This window comes from Schistocerca serialis, chromosome 1 (assembly GCF_023864345.2).
Source record: "Schistocerca serialis cubense isolate TAMUIC-IGC-003099 chromosome 1, iqSchSeri2.2, whole genome shotgun sequence".
NCBI lineage: Eukaryota > Metazoa > Arthropoda > Insecta > Orthoptera > Acrididae > Schistocerca > Schistocerca serialis.
Window position 1 is genome coordinate 579,192,048 of NC_064638.1, and position 26,896 is coordinate 579,218,943.

The window sequence follows — 26,896 nt, forward strand, 5'->3', positions numbered from 1 at the left end:
TACTGAACAACCCTGGAACAGTGAACGTCTGTGTGTATCCTATACGTTCCGAAAACACGACACCAGTTCCATCACGTTACCTAGTGAGGGAAATTTAAATGCGCCCTATCGTTTCTGACGTCAGTGCTCTCTAGTCCATTCCCATAATATCTTTTTCTACTTCCTGCATAATCCTGATCTGGTCTCAATTTTAGTTACCTTATCACTCATGTCATGTCTTCTGCCACCCATTCTCCACAGTATACACAGATCAACCAGAACATTAAGACCACCGACCTACCATCTATATAAACCCGTTCAGGAGACAGCGGTGTCACCTGGCGAGGGAAGACACATGCACGGTGCACATAGTATCGATGAACATGCTGTCCATATGCAGAATGGGGAAGGCGGGCCATCCGGCAGATTGTGATGGCCCAGAGGCTCGCCACGAGCATTTTGGAAGCACCATGACTTGTCTGGTGTTCCAGGAGTGCGTCTTCAACACGTGGCGAAATCAAAGTGAAACCACGTCCAGGCATTTTAGGGTTGAGCGGTCACCCCTCATTACATATGTCGGACTTCGTAAATGGACAGACAGGCTGGCAGGAATGGTAGCGAACTGTGACGGAACTAAAATCAGATTTTAATGCTTGGCACAGTACAAGTGTGCCTGAACGTACAGTGCACAGAACGCTAAAAAGGATAGGTATCCACAGGCAAAGACCCGTGCATATGCCAATGTTAACACCACGACATCGGGAACTATGACTGAAATGTGCACATGACCGCCAGCACTGGACGTTGGCGCAGTGGCAGAGCGTGGCGTGGTATGATGAATTCCGATACCTTCTCCGTCATACCGATGAGAAGGCGCGAATCTGTCGACTGTCAGGGGAACAGATCCTTGACACTTATTCTTCGGGACGGAGACAAGCTGGCGACGGCTCCATTGTGCTCTGGGGAACATTCACGTAGGCGTTCACGGATCCAGTAAAGCTCGTGCAAGACACAGTGACGGCCAAGGAATATCGTACACTGGTTGCAGACTACGTACACCCCTTCATGGCGATCATGTTTCCTGACGGCAGCGGTATCTGCAAACGAGACAATGCGCCATGTCACAAGACCAGAAGTGTGATGGAGTGGTTCGAAGAACACAGTAGTGAGTTTCAATTGATGTAGTGCCGCCTCAACTCGCCAGATCTGAACCCGATCGATATGTTGTGTGATTGAACGTGACTCAGAGCTCATCGCTCCCTTCCTGAAATTAACGGGAATTAGGTGACTTGTGTGTGCAGATGTGGTGCCAATCCCCTCCAGTGACCTACCAAAGCGTCATTGCATAGCACTAAATAGCAGTTTTAACTTTTCGTAAGTAGTTATTGCCTTTCTATAAGCAAACAGTTGTTATGAGCATGTGCATGTATTTAAGTTCTATTACGCAAGGAAACGGACTTTTAACCACGACCTTCAACTGATTAAAATTAAAATGGGCTTTTCAGACAACCACTGGAAGTAAAATGTAAATATTTCTAATGGTTTTAATATTTTAGGTGTAGTTGTCCTACCCTTTCCTATTTTATGTTTATAAAATGAAATTCTTGATCCTAGATGAGACACCTAATTCATTGGCTTTAAATAATTTAAGTACGAGGTTCGTTCAATACGTAACGCCCCACATTTTCTTCCTCAGAACATGTTTATTGTTAAGAGTAAGCATTTGTTGACAATATACATCAACATGTCTTGCCCATGTCCTATTTTTCTACGTAGTCTCCGTCACGTTCCATGGTTGTACGCCCACGTCGTGGATGAGCATGCATTCCCTGCCAGTAGAAGCTCTTGTCCTGTAGGCGTAGCCATGTTTTCACTGCATAACTGACACTCTCGTCATCTTCGAAGTGTGTTCCCTGTAGAGAACCTTTTAGCGGCCCAAAGAGATGGAAGTCTGCGGGTGCCATGTCTGGACTATAAGGTGGATGAGGCAATGGTGGTTCAAAATGGCTCTGAGCACTATGGGACTTAACATCAGAGGTCATCAGTCCCCTAGAACTTAGAACTACTTAAACCTAACTAACCTAAGGGCATCACACACATCCATGCCCGAGGCAGGATTCGAACCTGCAACCGTAGCAGTCGCGCGGTTCCGGATTGAAGCGCCTAGAACCGCTCGGCCACCGAGGCCGGCAGGCAATGATGTCAAACCCAATTTGGCGATGTGTTCCCGGTTTCTCAGACTTGTCTCGAACAGTGTAGACGTGCTTCCAATGTTGACCAACAACTGTAGAGCCAATTGTTGAGTTGTGATGGGCCGGTCGGCACGAATAATGGCATCCACAGGATTCGGGACGTCTGGAGCAGTGGCTGTGGCAGGACGTCCCGAGCTCTGTTTCAGCATATCCTGAGGCTGTAACTTTCTTTACCCGTCGCCCAACTGTACTCGTATTAATTGCAGAATCACAATACACTGCACACAAACGTTTATGGATGTTCACGGCGGTTTCTTTTCCTGAACACAAGAATTCAATAACGGCACCCATCTTGTAACGTGGGTCATATGTGGACGCCAATTTCGCGCTGTACTACGGCTCTGGAGCTGTACTACGGCTCTCCCATCTGCCAGAAATGTTCGAAATTTCACCGGTGCACTGAACAAACATCAAATGTGAAGCACCAACAAGGACGTTTGTTTATGTATATTAATGACTTTTTAAAAAGTTGTGGGCATTACTTATTGAACGACCCTTGTATTTGTAACTAATGATAATGGACATATACTTCAATGCAAAGTTGTGCGTATGCTAAAATATAAAGCTTCTTTGTTGGAGCTACGGTGTGCTATTTTTCCCCGTGACACGGGTAATGCCTGTTGTCCAAACCTTGAATAGGTTTGAGCCTGTACAGTAGCAAATTTTCAGACAAAATCGGGTTAATCTGGCATAAACATTTGCTCACCAAGTTAAATGTACAATGTAAGTACCCATGCAAAGGACAATAAAAATTATAGAAAAAATTATGAAATACTCATTTCTTTACGTAAATACAATGAAAAGATGTTTAATTCCGTGAGTAATAATAAGATCCGCAGGGACAAATAGAAACTGTAACTGTGTTTTGTAAATAGCAAGACTCCGAACTAGAAACTCTTGGCTTAAGTTACAGTGAAATTTTAGCGTGTTTAAAGGACACGATGAGAAACCTACGAAGACATTCAGCGTGAGTGAAATTCTTTGTTCGGCAAGCGTTACTGTTTGTAATCGGAACATTTCGCTGAGGCGAAACCTGAAATCTGAAAGAATCATATTAGATGATTAGCGGTGGATGTTGTGCACATGTTTACGGAAAACACTATTAAGTGGAATGATCACAAAAAATCAGTCCAACGGATGAAGAACGGAAGTATTCTGGGAAAATTCAATGCATCTGTGAAGGAACCAGTATGCAAGGGACTAGTGTTATCTATTTTGGAGTATTGTTCCAGTGTTTGGAGCTCGTGAGAAAGTGAATGGAGGTGTCTGGACAAAATGGAATGTATCTGTAAAGGGAACTGTATATAGTGCACTAGTGATGTCTATTCTGGAATATTTTTTCGTGTTTAGAACTCTTATCAATAAGGCATGACGACAGACATCGATTTCAGAGGGGTGCCGGCAGGATTGTAATAGGTCGATACAACCCCATAGGAAAATATAACATAAATGCTCAGTGGAACTTAAATGGTATTCCTTGAAAGAATTGCGACGCAATTCTTGCAAACCTACGTTGGGTAAGAGAGTGTGAACATCTGAACGAATGAAAAACATCGACAGTAGGAGTGGCTCCAACTATCCAAAAAAAAATGGTCATACACAGTATAGTACATACAGACAACGAATTTCAACACAAATTTATGAAATTTTAATGGTTTTCCTCTGTCACTGGAGAGGGATTGTATAGGGCTACGAAGAGAACTCTCAACGATTGCTGTTATCAATGTGCATCACACCGGCTGACATAACAACAGCAAAAGGTGTAAATGGTGCGTGCAGAACCACATCATTTGCGTCACAGACTCAAAATAAACACAACTACGTAGCTAAAAATTCTATACAAAATTATATAGGTCAGGCAAGTAAGAAGTGACATGAATAACGCCTTTTCTCTGAAGTGGAATTTTCCTGTAAGACCCACACTTTGTTCTGCAGATGTCAGAACATTTGGTACCATAATAATGGTGTTAATAAACGATAGTATAGGACGTCACAGATTTTGAATGAAGGCAAATAGGAGACAATCATGGCATATGTACTAGATGTGTATAGTGATACTGCTTCATGTGTTACAGCAGCTTGCATGGGACAGGGGGAGCTTGATCTAGTAAGTGTAATATAGGAAGAACATTAAATTTAATTATAGAGAACTGAGACTGAAGGTGGTAACTAGGCTTATTAAGCTTCTAGAGAATTACGTCAATGAAAACAGTTAAGACAAAAAATGCAGGAAGCATACAGCAATGTATTGCGCAATTCATTACAGTTACGGCTATAACATGGTTATGTACCGTGGGGAGGGCAACTTGTTACAACCTTGCAGAAACGTGTCGATGTATGGGGCTATCTGTACAGTTTCATGTAGCAGTGATAGAGCGTGGGATAATTTGTTACAGTTTTAGCTACAACATGGTGATGTATTGGATAGAGGGGCAATTTGTTACAATCTTGCTGTAAGATGGCGATTTATGGTGCATTTTGTAGCAATTTTGCTGTGACATTATAATGTAAGGGGTAATTTGTTACAATTTTTTTATAACATAGTGATGTACGGGTCAGTTTGTGAAGTTCGGATGTCCAGGAATGTGACATCCTGATACCACAGATAGGTAAATGTAGCCTCACTGGAATGTTGCGGGATCTATTTATAGAACCCACATAATTGAAATCAATGCCAAGATACATATCCAGCCAGGAATGCAATACTCTGAGAATGCAGGCACACAAATGTAAACTGGAAAAACAGCAGCAAATATTTTTCGTACGATCTTGCTACAAGTGTGCGTAACATGAAGGTGTATGGGGTAATTTGTTGAAATTTCGCTATAATATGCCGATAAATAGGTGCCAGTTTGCTATAATTTTGATGTGAAATAACGATATATGTGGCGAAATGTCATGTACTGTGCGAATACATATGTCAGCATTACCAGAAGAAGAAGTAAAGCGTTTTGTACTGCAAGATGAAGTTAAAATGCTAGGATGGAGCGGCTACACTGTCTCAGTGATTTTCAGTTGAGAGCGGGTAGCTGAAAGCATAACATGCCTCATTTCTGGCATATATAAATGTGTAGTACTAGTAGTCAGCAGGCTATTTCATGGAAGCGTTGTATAGTTTCCACTGTATGACAGCGTAAGTCGTCCTTCTATCCTGTAAATTAGATTAGTAACAATGTCATGTGTGGTTTGTAAAGGTAAAAAAGTAAGTATTTTTTGATGATACCCAAACTGTTCCAGTTTACGCATGGTTATGAAATCAAAGATTCATGATACAGATATGAATGTAAGTCCAAGAGAGAAGTACTTCGATCAAAAATTGTAAGACAGGGATGCAGTCCTGTGCCCATAGTGTTGAACCCGTGCACTGATGACCCAAAAGCTGCTGCAATATTTGAGGTGGTTGACCCATCAGAAAACCCATTTTAACATAAGCCGACTCCGCTTTTATGTGACACGAGCACAGGACATTTAGGGGATTTCTTGCTTAATTTGCGCAGTGTTCCTCTTGCTCTCACATTATCATTCCTATGTAGGAGAAATGGTATTTTTGATTTTGACACTGAGGCTCGCACAGATGAATTTGGAGAATTTGTCGTATAGATAACGATTAAATGCACAAAGCTTAACAAAGCTTAACCTTCTTCAACATGACAGACTGTCTATTCTCTGATTTTTGGTGGTAGTTCACCTAAGCATAGATTTTAACCACCGTTATATTGTCATAAAACGGTTCTGTGATAGACGTAACCACATTTAAATTCTTCTTGCTAAGGACTGTGTCATTTTTGGCGTAAATTATGCTATCAAACTCAGCAACATGATGCTGCAATTATGCTATTAAAAATAATGCCAGTATAAATATTTTACTGTCGATCTCCTTTTTTGAATGGCGGTGGTTCTATGAAACATGACGTTAATTGTTTAAATACGACATAGAAATATTGCACATTTAAGGATGTATAATTACGTTGAGTGAGAAATTTTAAGAAACTTATACATGGCAGCAGCCGTCGAACACAGAGCATTCTGCTTGTGGTGGCAACAGCGGCAGAGAATTACTCGGTTCCTAAAGCTTATCTTTGGTTTTAAAAACCGAAAATTTTTAAAGCAATGTTAACTTAAGAGTGCTACTGTAACTAGCTTTATGAGCCACAAAACGACAGAGAAACGGCCAGAGACAGCAGCTGTCTGTCGGGGGCTCTGCCTTTGTGAGGGTGGTGGCGGCTGGCAGCCTATGAGGTAGCAAGGGGGGGGGGGTGATGTATAGAATCTTGGCATCCTGGCTGCGGGATTGTCACAGGAAGGCGGGATGGGGCACTGTACGGCGAACCGGTTTGATGAGACAACATTGTCAAACACAGGAATGTGAGAGGTCGTATGGGCACGTGCAGTGTGTCTCACGCATATGGCTCGCCGCATGCTCAATGCCTTCACAAGATGCGATGGCTCTGTCACAGCATAACTGCTGCAAGTCAGTGTAGTAAGGCCAATTACTGTTTATAATAATGTCTCAACGACTGTCGGTGGCTGATGCAAAGGGTGTGGCAAGGCGCATGATTGCCCATTAAAGATTTCCCTTGTTGGAACCACAGGTGCACAATTTGAACAGAAAATGTATGATTGCGAGAAGAGTCACAATAGTTTTTTACTTAGTCTCTATGACTGATTGCGTTTGGCATGGCAAGGGGCCCCCATAATAGGTTATACAAGGGATTCGGATTTTAACACGCAAGTTACGGAGTAATCCGCTCTGTAACCTTGAAATTTCTCTGGAGGAGGCAGAAGGGGGTGAGGATTCTGTTACAAGGACTACCTGGAAATCCTTGAATTATGAGCTGATCTCAAATTCTGTGTCTGCTACCAGCAACCTTGGAACCCCGTCTCCGATCTTTTGACTTTGAGGGAAGAACAGTTTTCCGACATAAGTATATGCGGGTCCAGAACCAGTTAAGGAGAGGGTTAAGGGGGCAATACTTTGTCCCCATCAACAACCAATCTGCAGTGAGGGATGGGGGGAGGGGGAGAGATAGCCTTGATCTTGACCTGTGGAGGGGAGGAGTAGGTTCACAGTGAAATTCTGGCGATATATGAACAAAATACAATGCTGTGTCCAGTTGTAGTCAAATGGTGCCAACAATTTGACCAGTGCCACACAGACATAGATGCTACTGATCAGGAAGGAAATCCGTGAACATCGACCACAGACAATTTCGCCCCAACAATTGAGGAGCTGATTTGCAGAAATGAGAGATTTTCTAAAGATGAGAATGTTCACACAGCGATTCTGGAATGGCTCAGTAAGAAAGGATTGGATGTCTGTTCTAGAGGAAATGAACGATTGGTACAAAATCCCGATTGTTGTTTAAAGAACCTTGCTGACTACGTTGAAAAATAGTCTCATGTATCCATGTCACTTTGAGGTATAATGAAGCATTCAATAAAACTTACTTAGGCTGCCATAATAACTGTTTAATTTATATTTCGAAGTAACCTCATAATAAACGTGGAGGGCTGGATCTCGGAAGTAGAGGAAGGAATAGAATAAAGTGTTTCTGCATAATATAGTCTTGATAGTAGGACTGAGAGAGAAGAAAGGCTTATTGAGATCTGCAATTAATTTCAGCAAGTAATAGCTAATACACTGTTCAGAAATCCAAGAGGAGGAAGTGTACTTGAAAAAACACTGGGGCATGAGCAGATCCCACCTGGATTACAACATGGTCAGATAGAGACTCCAAACTCGGATACTGGATTTTAAGGCATATCTAGTAGTAGATGTAGAACCATATCACAGTCTAGTATTGATGAAGCGTACACTGAAGTTTGTCGGGAAGAATCAATGTGGAAAGCAATGGGACACTGTTGAGATGCTTCTGAAGTTCTCCAAGACTGTAGACGGTGCCATAATGAATAGTGCAAGAGGTAGGACAATTGAAGAGCAACTGACAGTTCTCAAAAGGTCGATCACGAAATTATGCAGACAGATAAAGGTATGAGAAAGATAACTGCGAAGAGACCTTGGGTAACAGGTGACATACTTCAGCTGATCCACGAAAGTAGAAGTACAATAATCTTCAGGCAAAGACAGAGATAAGCAATATAAGTCACATAGAAATGAAATAAACTGGATGTGCAGGGGAGTCAAGGCGAAATGGTTGCAGGAAAAAGTGAATAAATCGGAGATGAAACGGTCGTCAGAAGAACATATGCAGCATACAGAAAAATCGAAACAGTCTTTTGGAAACTAAAACGGAGGACAGTAATATTAGGAGTGAAATTGGAATTTTATTGCTAAATGCAGAGGAGAGAATCGATAGATGGAAGTCGTACACTGAAGGGCGAACGAGACGGAAGACTTGTCTGAGGACGTGCCAGAGAAATAAATAGGCATCGACACGGGTATAACGGGGAGAGAATAATACAGTCAGTGTTTAATAAAGCTTTGGGAGACTTGCGAGAGATAGACAACTCCTTAGGAATTCCTTAAACCGTTTCGGAAAGGTAAAGGCACCAGCGATGCATTTGTGACGTTGTGCTTGATAATGGAACCAAGACTTAGGAGAAAACGTTCGACAATGCAATATAGTGCAGGATCTTTGAAATTCTGAGGAAGATAGAAGTAAGCCGTAGGGAAAGACGGGTAATATACTGTAGGTACAAGGATCAAGCGAGAACTAAAAGAATGACATAGCTAGAAGGTAATGTTCAGATTGAAAGAGGTGTAAGACGGGGATGCAGTTTCTCGCCGTCTACAGTCTATACATCGAAGAAGCAACGACGGAAATGAAAGAAGAATGGGATCAAAAATCAGGGTGAAAGGATACCATTGATAGGATTCGCTGATCACATGGCTATTCTTAGTAAAAACGAAGAATTATAGGATCTATCGACTGGAATGAATACTCTTCTGAGTACAGAATATGGACTGAGGGAAAAACCGAAGAGGTACGAAAGTAATCAGGAGTAGGAGAAATGAGATTAACGATAAACTTTGGAAACGAAATAACACAACACCACCGAAGAAAAGAGGGCATAAAAAGTAGATTAGCACAGACAAAGGGGGTATATGTGGCCGAAAGAGGTCTATTAGCGTCAAACATAGACCTTAATTTGAAGATGAGCAGAGCATTTTATGTTTATGAATCACGGATTGTGGAAAATTCGGAAAAGAAGAGGATCGAAAATTTGAGATGAGGTGCTATAGAAGGCTGTTGAAAATCAGATGGTCTGATGAGACAATGACTGTGGATGTTCTTCTCGGAATCGGTGGAAATAGGAACAAATGGGTAACACTGCCAAGAAGAAAAGATAAGATGATAGGATATGTGCTAAGACTGCAGGATCTAATGCTACTAGAGGATTCTAGAGAAGTTAAAAGAAAGGTGGGAGACAGAGCTTGGTATAAACAGAGCAAATAATTCTGTTCATAGGGTACAAGCGTTAATCTGAGATGAAGAGATTGACACAAGAGAGTAATTCGCGGCCGCCCTCTTCAAACCTGTCAGAGACTGATATACAGGGTGTTTCAAATATTCGTTACAAACAATGGGGAGAGACTCCTCAGATCGGAACAAGTTCATGTAAAAGTTTGTCACAAATTCCTTCTTTTCGAGTTATTAATAGAAGTTTACAATTTAGGTGATGGGAGCTAGTCTACACATAAACTATAATAAAATCTTGAGATATCCTCGTCTTGCTGCTAAAGACCCATGCCCTCGTCGCACCACGGACTGTCGTACTCTTTCAGATACTCCCTGACGGTTTCGAATGGTTTTCCGAGATTCCATGATACTTCAATGAAAAATTTCTGCCTTCAGATGGTCTGCTGCAAAGAGCAAATGTTTGAGGTGCCCAAATAGATAAGAATCCAAAGGACTGAGGTCGGGGGGACGTGGTCCTTCTCTACCTATTCGTTTGCCATGGAAGATACCGACCAGTGCATCTCTAACACTGAGACCGAAATTTGCTCGAGCTCCATCATTCATAAATCACGTGTTTCTTGTTATTTGTAGGCGCACATCTTATAGTAGGGCTTGGAGAGTGTTCTGAATAAAGTCCCTGTAGGCAGCACCTGTAAAATATGCTGTGAGAATGCAAGGCCTTGCCAGACAGTCATCTACAATTTCAGCCCACACGTCAACCTTAGACTGATGCTGTATAGCCTACATAGTAGCACGAGGACTGCGGTCAGCCCATATGTGTTGGTTGTGGAAACTCCTTATTGCAGGTCTTCCAAATATTGCCTCGTGTGTAAACAAAACTGAAGAACTGGCAGTTCGTGCAACAAGCCATCTCCAAAAGTTCTCACGTGCTGGGTGATCAGCAGGCGTAGGTCCCACACACATTGAAGATGACACGGATAGACGAGCTGCTCGTGAAGTATTCCCCATGTTGAACTTGGAGATGTACCACTTGCCATGGCCACCTGCCTTACGCTGATACCTGGCTCTTCTTCGAAAGTCTGTAGAACATGCTCTCTCTATTCAGCCGAACGAGCAGTATATGGTCTTACCCAATCCATAATCTGTGGTGCTACGGAGCCTGTCTCGGCAACGGAGACGATGCACAGCACTAAATATTGGTCGAATCGGTTGACAAGGTGAAGAAAGAGGAATGACGAATGTAAAAAGTTTCTCTGGCAACACAATGCCATGTAGCACACGGATGAATAGATAAATGAAGGTACTGGATTGAACCTGGAAAGCCGATGGACGTGAACATTCACTGACAATTCCAAAGCAAAGGATTTTCGAACATACTAACGGAAAAAATCGGGAAACCAAAAGGGAGTTGTGCAATATAAATGAAAGTTGGTAGGTATGTTTCAGCATCTGAAAGATGATGTCTGTTCAGATTTCGTGCGAGTCGCATAAGAGTGGCGCTAGTCGTGCCACCACAAGTATGCAAATGAGATTTTCTTTAAATACACGCAGTAACAGTCATGGGCGTTAGTTGCCTTTGAGACTGGACATGGTGAGCTGTTGATAGTCAAGAATGCCTTGAAGGCGACAAAGAAGCCATTATCAGCACCTCACAGAGTTTGAACGGGGTCGTCCAATTGGGCTACGAGAAGCATGAATGCGGAAAGACGTGCCTGGAAAGTAGCCACTGTACATGATTGCTGGCAACGTTGGTCGCAAGAATGTACGGTCGCAAGAAGACCGGTCTCCGGACGGTCAAGTGGCATTTCTGGGAGGGAAGACCATAATGTTTGGCGTATGACTGACTCATTGCACTGCATGTGCAGCAGCAGTTTCAGCAGCAGTTGGTACCACTGTGACACAACGAACTATTACAAATGGAAATTTTCTGGCAGATTAAAACTGTGTGCTGGACCGAGACTCGACCTCGGGGCCTTTGCCTTTCGGGAGAAAGTGCTCGACCATCTGAGCTACCCAAGCACGACTCACGACCCGTCCTCACAGCTTCAATTCTGTCAGTACCTCGTCTACTACCTTCCATACTACACAGAAGCTCTTCTGCGAACCAGAAGAAGAGTTTTTGCGAAGTTTGGACGGTAGGACACGAGGTACTGACAAAACTGAAGCTATGAGGACGGGTCGTGAGTCGTGCTTGGTTAGCTCAGATGTAGAGCACTTGCCAGCGAAAGGCAAAGGTCCAGAGTTCGAGTCTCGGTCCGGCACACCGTTTTAATCTGCCAGGAAGTTTCATATCAGCACACACTGCACCGCAGAGTGAATATCTGATTCTGGAAACATCCTCCAGGCTGTGGCTAAGCCATGTCTCCACAATATCCTTTCTTCTAGAAATGCTAGTTCTGCAAAGTTCGCAGAAGAGCCTCTGTGAAGTCGGGAAGGTAGGAGACGAGGTACTGCAGAACTGAAGCAGTGAGGAAGGGTCGTGAGTCGTGCTTGGGTAGCTCAGATGGTAGAACAATTGCCCGCGAGAAGCAAAAGTTCCGAGTTCGACTCTCGGTCCGGCACACAGTTTTTATCTGCCAAGAAGTTTCATATCTGCGCACACTCCGCGGCAGAGTGAAAATCTCATTCAATTACAAATCGGTTATTTCAAGGACAGCTCTGGGCCAGGTGCGTGGTAGCTTGATACCACTGACCCCAAACTACCATCATTTACGACTTGAGTTGTGTCAAGTGAGAGCTCATTGAAGAGCAGGTTGGAGGTCTGTTGCGTTTTCTCATGAAAGCTGGTTCTGCCTCAGTGCCAGTGATGTCATGTGCTGGTTAGGTGGAGGCCTGGTGAGGGCCTGCAATCAACTTCTATGCGTGCTAGACACACTGAACCTTTACCTAGAGCTGTGGTCTGGAGTGTGATTTCGTATGACAGCAGGAGCACCTTCGTGGTTATACCAGACACCCTGACTGTCTGTAAATTTGTATGTCAGTCTGGTGATTCGACCTGTTGTGGCTGCCATTCAAGAACAGCATTGCCAGGAGTGTTTTCCAACCGGATAACTCTCGCTTACATACTGCTGTTGTAGCTTCACGGTGTGTCAACATGTTTGCTTGGCCTACTCGATCACCAGATCTGTTTCCAATCGAGGACATACGGGACATCATTGGACGACAATTCCAGCATCATCCACAAACAGCGTTAACCGTATTGACCGACCAAGGGCAGATCTGACATCCGACATCTGTATCACAAAATGTATGTACTTTTTCATGCTTGCAGTCAACATTCTGGCGGTACACTGGTTGTTAATGTACCAGCATTTCATACTTGAAATGGTTTACCTAGCACGTACATTAATTTGTGATCTTGTAATGTTAACCACTTAATTATACCACCTAGGCAAATGCATTCCCGAAATTTCATTAGTCTACATTAATGATATTGTGGTGTTACGAAAATTTCCCGTCAGTGTATTTTGATATTAACTTTTTTTCGTGAGAGTGGGAAAATGGGCATAAGACGACTGTGGTATGAGCACTGCTTTTCGCCAATAACTGGTCAAAATACTTGTTTTTGCTTGTATCCTGGCCTGCATGCAAAAATTATACTCCTTTAGAGCAACCTACACTACTGCCCATTAAAATTGCTACACCAAGAAGAAATTCACATTATAAACAGGTATTCATTGGACAAATATACTATAACTGGTATGTGAATACTTTTTCACGCAATTTGGGTGCCTAGATCCTGAGAAATCAGTACCCAGAACAACCGCCTCTGGCCGTAATAACGGCCTTGATACGCCTGGGCATTGAGTTAAACAGAGCTTGGATGGCGTGTACAGGTACAGCTGCCCATGCAGCTTCAACACGATACCACAGTTCATCAGGAGTAGTGACTGGCGTATTGTGACGAGCTAGTTGCTCGGCCACCACTGACGAGACGTTTTCAATTGGTGAGATATCTGGAGAATGTGCTGGCCAGGGCAGCAGTCGAATATTTTCTATATCGAGAAAGGCCCGTACAGGACCTGCAACATGCGGTCGTGCAGTATCCTGCTGAAATGTAGGGTTTTGCAGGGATCGAATGAAGGGTAGAGCCACGGGACGTAACTCATCTGCAATGTAGCGTCTACTGTTCAAAGTGCCGTCAATGCGAACAAGAGGTAACCGAGACGTGTAACCAATGGCACCCCACGTTTTGCCATTCGTGCACCCAGGTTCGTCGTTGAGTACACCATCGCAGGCGCTCCTGTGTGTGATGCAGCGTCAAGGGTACCCGCAGCCGTGGTCTCCGAGCTGATAGTCCATACTCTACAAACGTCATCGAACTGTTCGTGCAGATGGTTGTTGTCTTGCAGACGTCCCCATCTGTTGACTCAGCGATCGAGACGTGGCTGCACGATCCGTTACGGCCATGCGGATAAGATGCCTGTCATTTCGACTGCTAGTGATACGAGGCCGTTGGGATCCAGCACGGCGTTCCGTATTACCCTCCTGAACCCACCGATTCCATATTCTGCTAACAGTCATTGGATCTCGACGAACGCGAGCAGCAATGTCGCGATACGATAAACGGAAATCGCGATAGGCTACAATCCAACCTTTATCAAAGTCGGAAACGTGATGGTACGCATTTCTGCTCCTTACACTAGGCATCACAACAACGTTTCACCAGGCAACGCCGGTGAACTGCTGTTTGTGTATGGGAAATCGGTTGGAAACTTTACTCATGTCAGCACGTTGTAGATGTCGCCACCGGCGCCAACCTTGCGTGAATGCTCTGAAAACGTAATCATTTGCGTATCACAGCATCTTCTTCCTGTCGGTTAAATTTCGCGTCTGTAGCACGCCGTCTTCGTGATGTAGCAATTGTAATGGCCAGTAGTGTATATTTGAATACTTTTGAATTTCTGAATATTATAGCTTTAGCGGAATAGCGTGATTTCTCTTGGGGGCTCATAGTGGTGAGTGTGTGGTGGGACGGGCACGCACCGCCTGTAGCGCCCTGGTGGCGGCCTTCTCCTCCAGCAGCTGCTGCCTGTGTTCCAGCCGCGGCTCGCGCTGCAGCAGGGGCCCCGCGGCGCGCACCGCCTCCACGTCGCCGTCGTCCGTGGCCTCCAGCAGCGCGGGCAGCCAACCCCGGCTGGGCGACTCCTCCAGCGCCCACAGCACCGGCCGCAGCCGCTGCCAGCACAGCCAGAGCCATTAGACTGATGCAGTCCGTAGTGGTTTTGTTTTGCATGTTGGTATTCCGTCTGCTATGTGTTTAGTCATCGACTGTCTTTTTTTATTTGTAGTCCACTGTTGCTAATCAAGTTTACATATTGTCATTTTGAGATGGTGAGTGGAGCTGTGGACGCTACAAACGGAGTGCCAAGTGGAGAAATCGGAACATTTCCGACATAGTCTTCTTTTTTAGTTCAATAGAATGGTAACATCAGCGGTGTCGGACAGAAACGTTTGTGCCGTGTATATAATGCTGAAGATGAGATGGGTAGATCACATAACTAATGTGGAGGTATTGAATAGAATTGGGGAGAAGAGAAATTTGTGGCACAACTTGACTAGAAGAAGAGATCGGTTGGTAGGACATATTCTGAGGTATCAAGGGGTCATCAATTTAGTATTGGAGGGCAGCGTGGAGGGTAAAAGTCGTAGAGGGAGACCAAGAGATGAATACACTAAACAGATTCAGAAGGATGTAGGTTGCAGTAGGTACTGGGAGATGAAGAAGCTTGCACAGGATAGAGTAGCATGGAGGGCTGCATCAAACCAGTCTCTGGGCTGAAGACCACAACAACATGGGTATAATGTCATTGGACAGAGCATGGCAAAAAATTGGTTTTCTCGTTTTAAGGAGGATCGCTTTGACATTAATGACTCTCCACGTTCGGGAGGATCTTCGAGGTTTGATAAGGATCGTTTAAACGCATTAACCTACAATGATCCACTTCATTGTACTCGAGAACTGGCAAATGTAATGAACTGTAGTAAGTCCACTATTGCCCGACATTTGCACGGAGTGGGTACGGCATGCTCTAAGCCAAAATCACAGAAATCAGCAGACTGCCATATGTACACCTCTACTTGGTCATCATCAACTGGGTGGTGAATAACACTGAACATTCCTATCCTATATCCATACTGGTGACGAGAAATGGTGTCTTATGCTAACGTAAGAAAAAGAAACGAATGGTTGAGACCGGCTCCCTGTACAAAGACCTGCACGCTTCCACGCTGCATCTGGTGGCAACAGCATCGATCTACTGAACTGCGAATTGCCTCCCCGAGGTGTAGCCATCTCTGCTGACATTTATTGTCAACAGATGAGAAGTCTTGCAGGCGCAGTCCAACAACGACCAGGAAGACTACGTGAGGGATGCTACTGCCCGATAACCCCCCACCCGCATTCTGCTAGACTGACGATAAACACCATATGCGAGTTTGGTTTGAAAGTCATTCTACATCCACCTCATTACCTGATCTTGCGCTCTCAGATTTTCACATCTTCCGCTGTTTATCGAATAACTTTCAAGGAACTTACTTTCTTGATAAAAATGCGCTCCGAACATTTATGTAAAAACGAGTTCTTCGTCTAAAAACCACATGACTTATACAGTCGCGGAATCAAGGAGTTACCGCAGCGCTGGCACATTGCTGTAAATATTGAATGAGAATATATTACTGACGACCAAACTCTGTCATATGTATCTGTTCTGTTAACTAAACTCATGGAAAAGTTATGCACCAACCTAATATTTACAGACGCTAGAGCTTTTCTGTAATATATGGCGCTGTCCTTTCTAACGTACATGACTACTCGTACCGTTTCTCGACCTTTAAAGTAAATTATTTGCAGTCATATTGGCAAGAATTTCATTATGAAATTACCAGTTTTGGTCTTCACTGTTGTGATGTATATTATGAGCTGTCTGATACAAATGTGTATCAATAATTTTAAGTTTAAAAAAATGACATTATACAAAACTATATTTAAGCATGAAAATGTCATACATCATATACCGCTGTTTATATTTGATATGATCAGAATTGTTTTTATGTTATTTATCACAAAAATTTTTAAGTGTATATTTTACTAAGTTTTTGCTAAATTTATGTGAAGAGTATTTATCGGTCACTTTAAATACCTTCCATGTCAACGATGTAAGTCGGATTCTTTGCCTAGAAAAGTAATCGCTCATCTCTCTCGCATTTAGGAGGAAGAGTACTTTGGGAGAGAGTCTCAGAAAGCTAGCTGAAATGGTCGTACATATTTTTGTGGAGGTATAAGGAACAATTAGGGTTTTGTAGCTGATGTGAACATATGTATTTCGTATTAATATGGAAGTTGCGTATTATTTATCAACCAGTCGTTTGAGAATTCTTAAATGCAGAAGCATAAAGCAACAAACTATTATTATTTTCTAGTTGAAGTTTCCCACAAAATCGAACAATTCTGGAAAATTAAAGATTTTGTCCTACAGGAAAAATTCGAGCCAATGATACTCTGCAGAAAAAGTTAAGGAAGCCAGCATAAAAATCAGCTAAGTACCAGCTGGAAAAATATTTAATGTGAGCATGCACACTTTTAAAATTTCTCATACTGACATACATCTGTACCTATACTGGTCAGCTAAAACATCATGACCACTTAGCTAATAGCTAATACTTCACCTTTGGCAAGGATAACAGCGGCGACAAATTGTGGCTTGGAGACAATAAGGTCTTGGTAGATTGCTGGAGGGAGTTGGCACCAAATCTCCAGACAAAAGTAACCTAATTTTAATTCCCATAGGGGAGGGGCCGGGAGGGGCAGCGATGAGATTTGATACCACTTCAATCACGTTGCAGATGTGTCCGACCGGGTTCAGATCTGACAAGTGGGGAGGCCAGCACATCTATTGGAACTCGCCACTGTGTTCTTCGAATCATTTCATCACATTCATTGCCTTGTGACATGACGCACTATCTTGTTGACAAATGCCACTCCTGTCGGGAAACATGATCGTCGTGAAGGGTTGTATGTGGTCTGCAATCAGTGTACAATACTCCTTGGTCGTCATGATGCCTTGCAAGAGCTCCACTCGACCCACGGATGCCCACGTGAATGTTCCCCAGGGCTTAATGGAACCGTCGCCAGCTTATCTTCGTCCCACAGCACAGGTGTTAAGGAGCTGTTCTCTTGGAAGACGACGGATTCATGCCCTCATATGGGCGTGATTAAGAAGGCACCGGGATTCACCAGACCATGCAAAGCTCTGCCATTGCGCCAACTTCCAGTGCCGATGGTCACATTCCCATTTCAGTCGTAATTGCCGATGTCGTGATGTTAACATTGGCACAAGTATTGGTCGTCGGCTGCAGACGCCCGTCGTTAGGAGTGTTCGCTGCACTTTGTGTTCAGACACACTTGTTCTCTGCCCAGCATTTAAGTCGGAAGTTAATTCTGCCTTAGTTCGTCACCTGTCTTGTTTTACCAGTCTGCCCAGCCAGTGACGTCCGACATCTATAATGAGGAGTTGCCGCACAACCCCACGATGTCTGTACGTGGTTTCACCGTGGTTTCGCCACGTGTTGAAGACACTCATCACAGCACTCCTCGAACACCCGGCAAGTCGTGCAGTTCCCTAAATGCTCGTCCCGAGCCTCTGGGTCATCACAATCTATCCTTGGTCAAACTCAGATAGATAGCGCGCCTTCCCCGTCCTACACACATACTAATGCAACGTGCATGTGTATGACTAGCATTCATTCCTCGCCAGGTGACGCTGCTGTCGCTTGGACTCGTTTATATCGATGGTAAGTCGGAGGTCATAATCTTCTGGCTGGTCAATGTAGATTTGTCAGCGGTGTGTTGATATTCTGTTACACAGGCAATCCTCTGATCGTAAGACAGATGCCTTGGTTCCCTCCAACCATTCCAGAAACAACACTGTCAAATAATCCACTCAATACTGTATTTCCTAGAAGAACAGTAACTGGCAGTCAAAGCAGTGCGTCGCTTGTGCGAAATATGGCAGTATTTAGGCGCGCATTTGACTCTGTTGTGCGCTTGCTACTGTCGCTATTTAATCGAGATACTTGTGGTGTACAAGTGTGGCGTAGCAGTACGTAGGGCAGACTTAAAGGCAGTTTTGACCCTCTGCCAGGTCACTGGTTCCCACGATTGGTTTGCATCGTCTACCGTGCTGCAGCAGGCAGACATTATGTGCCGACGGACAGGGACCTTCGACCACTGCGGAGGGTGTTCGCAAAAAATCGCTCTTAATCAGCGGAAGAAGTCGCTCGTGAGTTCGAAAGTGCTACCAGTAGTCCGCTAGCACAACGATTGGGCGTAGGAAGTTAAAAAGAACGCTGTCAGCGGTGAGCAGTTCCTCATAAGCTACACATTTCTATATGCGCTGCTAAGCGAAGCTCGAATTGATGTAAAGTGCGATGTCACTGGAGTGGATAACTGAAAAAGAGTGATCTGAAGTGATGAAACACGCTACACCCTGTGGCAAAGCGATGAAATGCTTTGAGTTTGGTGACTGTCTACAGAACGCTGCCTGCCATCATATGTAGTACCAACAGTGAAATACGGATGAAGTGGTGTTATAGCATAGGTGTCTTTTTCGTTGTGAGGATGTAGTTACCGCATTGTGCTTATAAAAATAATAAATGCGGTACGATATCAATACATTTTAATACATTGCGTGCTGCGTGCAGTGGAAAACGTTTCGGAGGCGATTACTTTTTGTTTCAGCGTGATAATGCACCCTGTCAAAATTTAGCATCTGTGAGCCAAAGTTTTGTGGACAGTAACAGTCCTAAAATGGACCGACTACCCAGAGTGCCGACCTGAATCTAACACAAACCATTTTGGGTGCCATTCCTCCACGGACATTCAGACACCTCACTGAATTTGTCCCCAACAGACTCACCGCAAATTAATTTACACTAATAGGTAGGTATCTGGATACTTTTTATCAAATTGTGTACTTCCACTTGATTGTAAGATAAGCTACTTCTCACAGTAACAAACACGTCACCATCAACTGAATTGAATGCATCATTCTGAACACCATTTGGTTCTTGGCGAAAGCTTCAGCTCAACGTATCTCCTACTTTTGCTACTGCTAAATCTACAGAGCAAGAACCAACTCGTTTCGCCAACTTTGTTTTTATCATGGAAACTACAAATAAATCACCAACAGTAACACACTCTTCAAAACCAAAAAAACAATAAGGATCCCTTCTGCGGATCAAGTAAATAACAACTAATTCCTATAATCAGAGCTCCCTTCACTCTATATCCGTACAACTGTCCTACGTAGAAGTCGGCTGTTAGCAGCTGTTACATAGCCTAACACGACGGAAGCGACGAATCACAATCGTTGCGGGAAAGAAGATGGTAGAGGTGGCACACTGCTGGACTGGTCGATCTTCCCCGCGCTCGGCGAGTCGAGAACTGCCTCCTGAACGGCCAGGCGCCGGCTTATATATTCCCGGGAGGAAGGATATGTCCGGGACTATTTGCACACACGTGATCGCCAGGAAATAGTTCGTTGATCGTCGCGCCACCTTCCTCTGCTGCTGGTTGATGCCTTCTGATGTATGTTGGCCGCACCTACGTGTTCGTTGTCAACTGTGGTACTTGTTTGCAAACCCTCTTGCGTCGGCCAGACTTAAAAAATGTTCAAATGTGTGTGAATTCCTAAGGGACCAAAATGCTGAGGTCATCGGTCCCTAGACTTACACACTACTTAAACTAACTTATGCTAAGAACACACACACACACACACACACCTATGCCCGAGGGAGGTCTAGAACCTCCGGCGGGAGGGGCCGTGCAATCCGTGACATGGCGCCCGAAACCCAGCGGCCACTCCGCGTGGCGTCAGACTTCGCAGCGGAGTCGGCAACCCGCATCGCTGGTCTGTCTGCGGTTTTGCTGCTACAGTAGGCGTCTGTGGAGACTGCAGCAGCTAGCTTTCAAAATCAATATCGATTTCTGCTCCGGTGTTTTGTACGAGCGCTTGGAGCTCCGGTAATTTCCCATCACAGCTACAACAATTTAAAACGTTAACGCGAGTGTTTTCTAGCCATTAACTCGCCCTGTTTTTGAGCTGCTCCCTTCGACACTGTACCCCTTTTTATAACCTTTCCGAGACTCTCTGACCTAAAAATTGACCAGTCTACGCCACATAGACCCTGCTACCAGTGTAGCCGCCTCCTTCTCGTAGCGGACACATGATCGATTAAGTGGATGCCGATACTCCTCCATCTTATGGCACAAGTAAACGAATATGCTGCCTACATGGGCACAGAACCGTCTGAGCTTCAGCCTGCGATCCTCCATTCGGCTCTTACCAGAGATCCTAAATCGGTCCTGTCAATGATGCTGCAAATGAATGCTAATAGTAGTAGGACAAACTATTTTCCTATAAAAGTTCGAATAATACGTTAAAAGCTTAAATAACTGTCGTCGGTTTACGGATAATAATCAGAGTGGAAGACAAATTATTACTTAATTTTCATGTTCGGTAGGTACCTCTGAAGATATGTTAGCAACTTGACCAAACAGAGAGTGTTTCGCTGGTCTGACTCTCCCCGCACGCCTCAAAAACCCAAGCGATGAAACAATCAGTAGTGCTGTAAATTGTTAAAAATGGTTAGTAACGGAAGCTTAGGAGGAGATCTAGCAAGACGTTCAGGGAGCAGCGCTTAGGGGGTCTGGTGAACGGAGTGCCCCTGTTAGTTGACACGCGTCGCACGCCGTTACTGGGACGTGGTTCTCAGATACACTGAGGTGACGAAAGTCATAGCATAACTACACTCCTGGAAATGGAAAAAAGAACACATTGACACCGGTGTGTCAGACCCACCATACTTGCTCCGGACACTGCGAGAGGGCTGTACAAGCAATGATCACACGCACGGCACAGCGGACACACCAGGAACCGCGGTGTTGGCCGTCGAATGGCGCTAGCTGCGCAGCATTTGTGCACCGCCGCCGTCAGTGTCAGCCAGTTTGCCGTGGCATACGGAGCTCCATCGCAGTCTTTAACACTGGTAGCATGCCGCGACAGCGTGGACGTGAACCGTATGTGCAGTTGACGGACTTTGAGCGAGGGCGTATAGTGGGCATGCGGGAGGCCGGGTGGACGTACCGCCGAATTGCTCAACACGTGGTGCGTGAGGTCTCCACAGTACATCGATGTTGTCGCCAGTGGTCGGCGGAAGGTGCACGTGCCCGTCGACCTGGGACCGGACCGCAGCGACGCACGGATGCACGCCAAGACCGTAGGATCCTACGCAGTGCCGTAGGGGACCGCACCGCCACTTCCCAGCAAATTAGGGACACTGTTGCTCCTGGGGTATCGGCGAGGACCATTCGCAACCGTCTCCATGAAGCTGGGCTACGGTCCCGCACACCGTTAGGCCGTCTTCCGCTCACGCCCCAACATCGTGCAGCCCGCCACAAGTGGTGTCGCGACAGGCGTGAATGGAGGGACGAATGGAGACGTGTCGTCTTCAGCGATGAGAGTCGCTTCTGCCTTGGGGCCAATGATGGTCGTATGCGTGTTTGGCGCCGTGCAGGTGAGCGCCACATCAGGACTGCATACGACCGAGGCACACAGGGCCAACACCCGGCATCATGGTGTGGGGAGCGATCTCCTACACTGGCCGTACACCACTGGTGATCGTCTACGGGACACTGAATAGTGCACGGTACATCCAAACCGTCATGGAACCCATCTTTCTACCATTCCTAGACCGGCAAGGGAACTTGCTGTTCCAACAGGACAATGCACGTCCGCATGTATCCCGTGCCACCCAACGTGCTCTAGAAGGTGTAAGTCAACTACCCTGGCCAGCAAGATCTCCGGATCTGTCCCCCATTGAGCATGTTTGGGACTGGATGAAGCGTCGTCTCACGCGGTCTGCACGTCCAGCACGAACGCTGGTCCAACTGAGGCGGCAGGTGGAAATGGCATGGCAAGCCGTTCCACAGGACTACATCCAGCATCTCTACGATCGTCTCTATGGGAGAATAGCAGCCTGCATTGCTGCGAAAGGTGGATATACACTGTACTAGTGCCGACATTGTGCATGCTCTGTTGCCTGTGTCTATGTGCCTGTGGTTCTGTCAGTGTGATCATGTGATGTATCTGACCCCAGGAATGTGTCAATAAAGTTTCCCCTTCCTGGGACATTGAATTCACGGTGTTCTTATTTCAATTTCCAGGAGTGTATATGCACATGTACAGATGGCGGTACTACCGCGTACACGAAGTATAAGAGGTCAGTGCATTGGCGGAGCCGTAATTTGTACTCAAATAATTCATGTGATAATGTTTCCGAAGTGATTGTGGCCGCACAGCGGAAATTAATAGACGTTGAACGCGGAGTGGTTCTTGGAGCTAGACACATGGGATTTTCAAAATGCATTCAATATTCCGATATCCACAGCGTCAAGAGTGTGCCGAGAATACCTAATTTCAGGCACTGCTTATCACTGATAACGCAATGGCCGACGGCGTTCACTTAACGACCGAGAGCAGCGGCGTTTGCGTAGAGTTTTCAGTGTTAACAGGTAAGCAAAACTGCGTGAAATAACTGCAGAAATCAATGTGAGGCGTACGGCGAAAGTATCCATTAGGATAGTGAGACAAAATTTGGCATTAATGGGCTATGGCAGCAGACGAACGACGCGAGTGCCTTTGCTAACAGCACGACATCGCCTTCAGTGCCTAACCCGGGCTTGTGACCATATCTATGAGACCCTAGACTACTGGAAAACCGTGACATGGTCAGATGAGTCCTGATTTCAGTTGGTAGCGGCTGATGGTAGGGTTCGAGTGTGGCGCAGACCCAACGAAGCCATGGATCCAAGTTTTCATCAAGGCACTGTGCAAGATTATGGTGGCTCCATAATGGTGCATGCCGTGTTTGCATGGAATGGACTGGGTCCTCTGTTTTCAATTGAACCGACCACTGACTGGAAATACACTCCTGGAAATGGAAAAAAGAACACATTGACACCGGTGTGTCAGACCCACCATACTTGCTCCGGACACTGCGAGAGGGCTGTACAAGCAATGATCACACGCACGGCACAGCGGACACACCAGGAACCGCGGTGTTGGCCGTCGAATGGCGCTAGCTGCGCAGCATTTGTGCACCGCCGCCGTCAGTGTCAGCCAGTTTGCCGTGGCATACGGAGCTCCATCGCACTCTTTAACACTGGTAGCATGCCGCGACAGCGTGGACGTGAACCGTATGTGCAGTTGACGGACTTTGTGCGAGGGCGTATAGTGGGCATGCGGGAGGCCGGGTGGACGTACCGCCGAATTGCTCAACACGTGGGGCGTGAGGTCTCCACAGCACATCGATGTTGTCGCCAGTGGTCGGCGAAAGGTGCACGTGCCCGTCGACCAGGGACCGGACCGCAGCGACGCACGGATGCACGCCAAGACTGTAGGATCCTACGCAGTGCCGTAGGGGACCGCACCGCCACTTCCCAGCAAATTAGGGACACTGTTGCTCCTGGGGTATCGGCGAGGACCATTCGCAACCGTCTCCATGAAGCTGAGCTACGGTCCCGCACACCGTTAGGCCGTCTTCCGCTCACGCCCCAACATCGTGCAGCCCGCCTCCAGTGGTGTCGCGACAGGCGTGAATGGAGGGACGAATGGAGACGTGTCGTCTTCAGCGATGAGAGTCGCTTCTGCCTTGGTGCCAATGATGGTCGTATGCGTGTTTGGCGCCGTGCAGGTGAGCGCCACAATCAGGACTGCATACGACCGAGGCACACAGGGCCAACACCCGGCATCATGGTGTGGGGAGCGATCTCCTACACTGGCCGTACACCACTGGTGATCGTCGAGGGGACACTGAATAGTGCACGGTACATCCAAACCGTCATCGAACCCATCGTTCTACCATTCCTAGACCGGCAAGGGAACTTGCTGTTCCAACAGGACAATGCACGTCCGCATGTATCCCGTGCCACCCAACGTGCTCTAGAAGGTGTAAGTCAACTACCCTGGCCAGCAAGATCTCCGGATCTGTCCCCCATTGAGCATGTTTGGGACTAGATGAAGCGTCGTCTCACGCGGTCTGCACGTTCAGCACGAACGCTGGTCCAACTGAGGCGCCAGGTGGAAATGGCATGGCAAGCCGTTCCACAGGATTACATCCAGCATCTCTACGATCGTCTCCATGGGAGAATAGCAGCCTGCATTGCTGCGAAAGGTGGATATACACTGTACTAGTGCCGACATTGTGCATGCTCTGTTGCCTGTGTCTATGTGCCTGTGGTTCTGTCAGTGTGATCATGTGATGTATCTGACCCCATGATTGTGTCAATAAAGTTTCCCCTTCCTGGGACAATGAATTCACGGTGTTCTTATTTCAATTTCCAGGAGTGTAGTTATGTTCGGTTTCTTGGAGACCATTTCAGCCATTCATAGACATCATGTTCTCAAACAACGATGCTATCTCACTGGGTCGCCGTTGTTCCCGACTCGTTTGTGGAACATTCTGGACAATTCGAGCGAATGATTCGCCCACCCAGATCAGTCGACATGAATCCCATGCAACATTTATGGGACACAATCTCGAGGTTAGTTCGAGCACAACACTTTCGCAATAATGCATGGTCACAGAGGTAGCATGGTTCAATATTTCTGCAGAAGAATTCCAACTCGTCGAGTTGCTGCAATATACCGGACGAGAGGAGTTCCGACGCAGTATTGGAAGATATCTTTTTTTCGTGTCAATTTATGTTGTATATAACTATAAAACTATAAAACTTTGTATTTAACTATAAAACTATAAAACTGAATGTTAATGAGCAGGTTACAAGATTAATTTACTGATGGAGTATTTAATTATTAAGTCTGATGTTAAAAACTGGTCCATTAAACAAATTTAGTGTTGTTGAACGTGTTTAAGGGAAATGTTAGATGGCTGTAAGTTAGGAGGATTGGAGCGTCAAGGAACCAGTGATAGATAATGTGGTTAACCAATGTGTTCATTTGTGGTTGCTCTGGACGTACGCACAGTAAGTAGACGAATGAAACTTTTTAATGATTTGCTAGAAACTAGGTGCAATCCGAATGAGGTAAAATTAAAGAAAGAGACGCACATCTTGCAGTAAGTAACGTACACATTATGTTCCAATTCAAGTAACAAAATTGTGCAATGAGATTATAATACAACCTCCTCTTTCTGTGGTAGTTATACGATTTGTAACAGTCAGTAAACCGTGAACCTCACGCTTAAAAGCATATAAATGAAATAAAACAAGTAAAATAATTGTAAATTTGTACACGCTCAGTTACCAAGTTAGCAAGCAGATGTCATGATCGTGTAAGACTAAAATGCAACTGTACCCAATAGAGTTACTACGTTGAACTCTTAGACAGAACACAGAAACAAATCCCGCCTAAATGCTTTTTACCATCAGCTAAAGAAAAGTAAAAATGCAGTAGATGCTTTGAATCAGGAGCTAAAACTTGTCGACATTAGGGAGCGAAAGTATGCACCCTATTGGAGACGGAGTTGTTGTCTGGACTCAAACAAATAGGTTGACAAACTAGATTCTATTTGAATCGCTCAAACTGTTACAGAGATATAAGGACCAAGTTCATTTGCCAGATGTTGGAAGGCAGTAAACTGACTATGTTTAAAATGTTATGTCAGCGCAAGTGGCCTTGGAAGTCTATTGTAAGGAATAGGCAAGCTCATAGAAGCTGAAGGATCCCACACATGAGGCAATGTTTCGATGATAGTTACTACAGGCACCTCTACAACAATGTTAAAATACAGTAGTGATAATGCCACAGAAGCACTTCATATCTGATAAACTGAAAAAAGCGAAAGATAGCCACAAATAAAACTTGGGTGTATTAGTGTCGCTGTCAGATGACAAACTGAAAATTTATGATTCAGATCCATCACAGAGCCTAAGATATTTCTTGCTACGTAACGCGATTTCTGTCTCTTTGTGTAATTTGTATATTTTAGAAACACCAAACTGAACCTTGTTTCTACATCCAGGTTAAACTGCATGGTAACGTCACACATGTCTGTCAAGATCAGAGCTGGTAGAGCATAGTGGTCTTCGTGTGGGGATGGGTTGAAAAACGTAAATGGAATGTTGGCGGGAGTAGTCAAAAATGTGTCGTCAGAAAGTCAGAGCGTTCTATGGTCTTCCACAGTTCGAAATGCCCAAGACCGAGTATCCTCTACCAATCACTGAGACGTTTATCTTTAGTTTTCTGTGCTTTTCTACGGAAA

At 45.2% G+C, this 26,896-nt stretch overlaps 1 protein-coding gene across 1 annotated transcript in view; it reads right to left on the reverse strand.

Moving 5' to 3' along the window:
- Positions 1–26,896, reverse strand: part of LOC126416757 (uncharacterized) — a 79,207-nt gene that overhangs the window by 12,360 nt on the left and 39,951 nt on the right. The window contains exon 3 of the mRNA XM_050084636.1: positions 14,600–14,791. Coding sequence (XP_049940593.1) covers positions 14,600–14,791 — 192 coding nt within the window. The remainder of the gene's footprint in view (positions 1–14,599; positions 14,792–26,896) is intronic.